Source organism: Etheostoma spectabile, chromosome 18 (assembly GCF_008692095.1).
Source record: "Etheostoma spectabile isolate EspeVRDwgs_2016 chromosome 18, UIUC_Espe_1.0, whole genome shotgun sequence".
NCBI classification, from domain to species: domain Eukaryota; kingdom Metazoa; phylum Chordata; class Actinopteri; order Perciformes; family Percidae; genus Etheostoma; species Etheostoma spectabile.
This window is the reverse complement of record NC_045750.1, coordinates 10,363,385-10,367,560: the sequence shown is the minus strand read 5'-3', so window position 1 is coordinate 10,367,560 and position 4,176 is coordinate 10,363,385. Positions and strand designations below refer to the sequence as shown.

Below are 4,176 nucleotides of genomic sequence, written 5' to 3'. Positions count from 1 at the left end.
TGGATGGATGGATAGATAGATGGATCAATCAATCGATCGATCCTATTGAATCTTACCTGGTGTGTATGTAACTGTTCAGAGTGAGCTGGGCCTCGTCTTGTAGTGCGGCGATGGCGCTGGCGTTGCGGAAACTTCTCAACTCAGTGTTGCCATGCGTCGGAACTATATAAGACAGAGGGGGGGGGGTTAATTGTTAGTTAAAGTGTGACCTATTACACTAATAATGAAATACTAGTAATTGCTAAAATAACTCTGGCTTTTATTCCCGTGTACTCTCCAAAGTTGGGTTTAGAAAAGAAGCTTCACTTCACTGGAAATAATGGCTTCTGGTAAATTCCCTTCGTTCGGTTAAATGAGAATACTCCAGCCAATAATACTCACCGGCTTTAAATGTCACAATACACTTCAAACAGGCGAACTCTGTTGCATCGAGACGCATCTGTCTGAATCTGGTGACCACCTCTTGAAGTGCTTGTATCTCAGACATGATCTTATTCATCCGCTGAGACTCTGTGTTTTCGGTGTTCATACCTACGTATAAACATGGAGAAATGTCATTATGATAACATGATATGCTGTCACTGACTGTGCGAACACTTTTTACTCCACAGCTGTTAGTTGTCTGTTTTCAGATAAGCTCTCTCGTGCCTTGTTACATACCAGAAACAGCAAGAAGAGTAGTCGAGTCCACAGGAATGGCCCACTGCGCGATGCCAAGAACAAATAATTCTCTCCAAGCGTCCTCCAACAGAATCAGCTGCAAAAAGGAACAGGTTTATTGTTCAACTGTACTCTGTACTCCACAATGAAGCATAAATGTATTACATTTGCAGCCTTTTTGAATAGGATTAAATACCTATGCAATCGTAACTTGTGCGTAAAACAATGTAATGATATGGATATTGTTTCCCATATTGCGCACAGGGGAGTTCGTTTAGTGAGGCGTGTGAAAGTCTCAGCTTTTAACATCATTTGACATACATACTTTTAAACTGAAATTATATTATATTCAAATATCTTAGAACCGTCGGTTATGGATCAAGTCGACTGACGGCCACTCATGATAAAAGGCCCTGCAGGATAATATTTGGACTCCAAAGCGTACCTGGTCAGATAAAGGCAGGGTGGAGAATGCGGGAACACTCTTTGCCCACTTGATGCTCATGAAAAGGAGGCGCGCCGCCGACTCGCACACAGACTCCGTCGCCACCTCGTAGAGGTACATGGGTGTGCCGCTGACTTCATGGGGATACTGGAGGAAGTGAAAGAGATTATCATCACAATAATGTATCGGTTTATGTGAGAATGACGTTGACAGAATAGTGAACAACAAAGGTCAAATTCCAAGCCCCAGCACCTGGTTTTACAGTTATTAGTGTTGCTTGTGGAGGATTTTCTGTGAGAAATCTAATAGGCGGATTTGTGGCTCATACAGGCTGCAATTTGGGACAAGAATGTCAACTTCTAACCCTTACGGAGAAAAACGGTAATCCTATAACAGCAGTTGGGAAGCCTATAATATAAATATCCACGGAATATCATAAACTATTAAATGAACTGTTTATTCTGATCATTCTAGATTTAAAAAAAAACGACATTAAATGCTATAGATCAGTGGTTCCCAAACTTTTTCAGCTCAAGACCCAAAAGAGAAATTCGGTTTCTCCCCGGGACCCGAATTTACAAAAATGCACCATGAATCATTGTAACATCTACATTTTTAAACTGTGGACAACAGACGGAACAAACCATGAATTTAAATGCATATGAAGTATATTTATTCCATTATAAAAGTAAACAAAAACAGAAAAGGTCTCTATTCTCCTTTCTGTGTCTCACCCCTCTCTCAACTCATTTTCTTATCCCCTCCTAGGATAAGAGAGGAGAGAGAGAGAGAAAAACCCCCACAGCATCCAAACTGAACAGACCAGTGGAGCAAAAAAGAACGCTGATTCACATAAGATTGATATGAATTTCACTCTGCCAATTGGCGACCCAATAAAACGCTATTTTGGGTCCCGACCCTAAGTTTGGGAAACAGTGATGAAGTAAAAACTCCAAAGAAATCACATTAGCCTGTACAAGCATTACAATTTATTTGGAGGTGGACAACAACACATACTCATAAACTAAGTAGCCTATAACTCACATTAAATCCCGGGAGATAAAAAAAAAACAACATAAAAAATAATTGTTTCCCAAAATATACCTTTGGGGTGGGTTGTGCCAGACCCACGATGGCCTGTCTTTCCGGTGTGGTGGCTACTCCACTCATCTCCAGGTTGTGAGGCTCCAGTTGCGTGACCGTGGTGAAGAAGGGAGGGCCGGGCAGAGAGGATCCCTGGAAATGGGTCGATGATCCGTGGACGTCTTTGTGACCCCGGAAATATAGGGCGACCTGTTTGCGGATAGTGGACGTTCGGGGCCCCCTCTCGTGTTGAACGGCTGTGAAACGGGACATCAGGGACACAGAGTGAAGGAATGATCTCTGGCTTATTTATCTAATTTCTTTATAAGTAATTGCTAGTGTTTTTTATTGAACTAAACTATAAGTGTTTCAATTAGGGAGTCAAATTTGCAAATTTTGTTTGTGAAAAGAAAAAAATAATTGGCTATAATGAGCTGTAATCTCCATTAATGATCCCACAGAGTGTAAATCCTCTTTAAAATAAGTGATGAGTAGGCAATTATCAACCTGTTACTTCTTTTCAGACCTTCATTAACACTCATAATACACTTTCCATCCTGCTGCCCACCTCCAACCAAAACGCCTCTGTAAAAGTGTTAATTTAATTATGCCCATTTACCGTCTTTATTCATGTTCACTTCTAGACACTTTTTCAAACGGCATGCTCGGCACTGGTTTCTGTGAGTTTTGTCTACGGGACAGCCACCCTGTACACACACACACAGAGAGGGAGAGAGAAGGGGAGAAAGAGAGTTATAGCCTTCAGTTGAATTTCTCTCAGCGCGACTACCAAAGGATTCTTGCTATTATCTTCCTGGGAGGCCAATCTCCAGGTGAAAGATCGTGCTATTATCGTGTAGTTATCGACCTGCTCCCCTGCGGCCTCATCCCGCAGGATAAGTACTCTATCCCGCCCTCTGCTGCCTAAATCCTCTCCTTCGAGTCATTACATTAGATTGGATTACACCTGGTATATTATAGCAGCGCGGTGTTTAGCACAATACTTAATGGTCCAGGCATGACACAATTAGGCTCATCAAGGGAGACTTAACACAGCTCCAGAAGGGGAAAGCAAATCGAATCTGCGCGTAAAATGCGCATTCAGTGCGTAAAGCTGGTAATGTTTGTTAGATGAGGACCAGGGACGTCGTGTCACTTTACCCCTGCTTCTAATAAAACTGAGAATACAAATCTCTCTTGGGAAAGATACAGAAAGTGTAGATTACTGATAAGATATTACTTTAAAAAAAAACAATTAGGCGTACAACGCTATTAATTGATAAACGTCCAGTTATGCTATTCTGTCATATCTCCAACTTGCTCGATTCTCTACTAAATCTGATGCAAAAACGACACGATCAAACATTTCTGACTTATAGAGATGCCACAAGCCTGTGTAAAAAAGGAGGATAAAAGAAGCAAATACTCAAATAAGGATATATAAGATTTAAGGAGGAGGCCTCACCTGAGAGCCAGATTTACAGACGTAGGTCCTGTTTCTGCGGATGCTTCTCTTGAAGAATCCAGAGCAGCCGTCACAGGCGTAAACACCGTAGTGTTTCCCCGAGCTGCGGTCGCCGCACACTTTGCATGGGATGTCCAGAATCCTACCTGAGAAAGGCCAACATTTCATTTAAATATAATTCACTCAATTATCAATTCAGCTCAATTTGAAGTGGATAAAATGTCATGGCAAATTGTGACTATGGCTTAAAGTCAATATTGAACATTTGGGTTAATTGCAAGAACATTTTCCAAAGTTGCCACAAAACTTGAGAAAGTCGTTGCTTTAGCCTACTGAGTTTTGAGTTCCCTAGAGCTGTCATGTTAACTGCTCAAATTACCACTGTGGACAGTGTGAATAAATGCGAAAAATGAAGTCGTTTTAGACATTTTAGGCCGTGGAGCTATGGACAAACCTACTTTGTCCTACAAATTATTAGTTTTTGTTAGACACACACACACACACACACACACACACACACACA

At 41.4% G+C, this 4,176-nt stretch overlaps 1 protein-coding gene across 1 annotated transcript in view; it reads right to left on the bottom strand.

Annotated features, from left to right (window-relative positions):
- Positions 1 to 4,176, bottom strand: part of nr2e1 (nuclear receptor subfamily 2, group E, member 1) — an 8,454-nt gene that overhangs the window by 1,213 nt on the left and 3,065 nt on the right. Inside the window, exons 2-8 of the mRNA XM_032543011.1 lie at positions 3,654 to 3,799; positions 2,808 to 2,895; positions 2,210 to 2,445; positions 1,106 to 1,252; positions 661 to 757; positions 382 to 531; positions 57 to 162 (exon numbers count right to left, since the gene is read on the bottom strand). Of these exons, the coding sequence (XP_032398902.1) occupies positions 57 to 162; positions 382 to 531; positions 661 to 757; positions 1,106 to 1,252; positions 2,210 to 2,445; positions 2,808 to 2,895; positions 3,654 to 3,799 (970 nt within the window). The remainder of the gene's footprint in view (positions 1 to 56; positions 163 to 381; positions 532 to 660; positions 758 to 1,105; positions 1,253 to 2,209; positions 2,446 to 2,807; positions 2,896 to 3,653; positions 3,800 to 4,176) is intronic.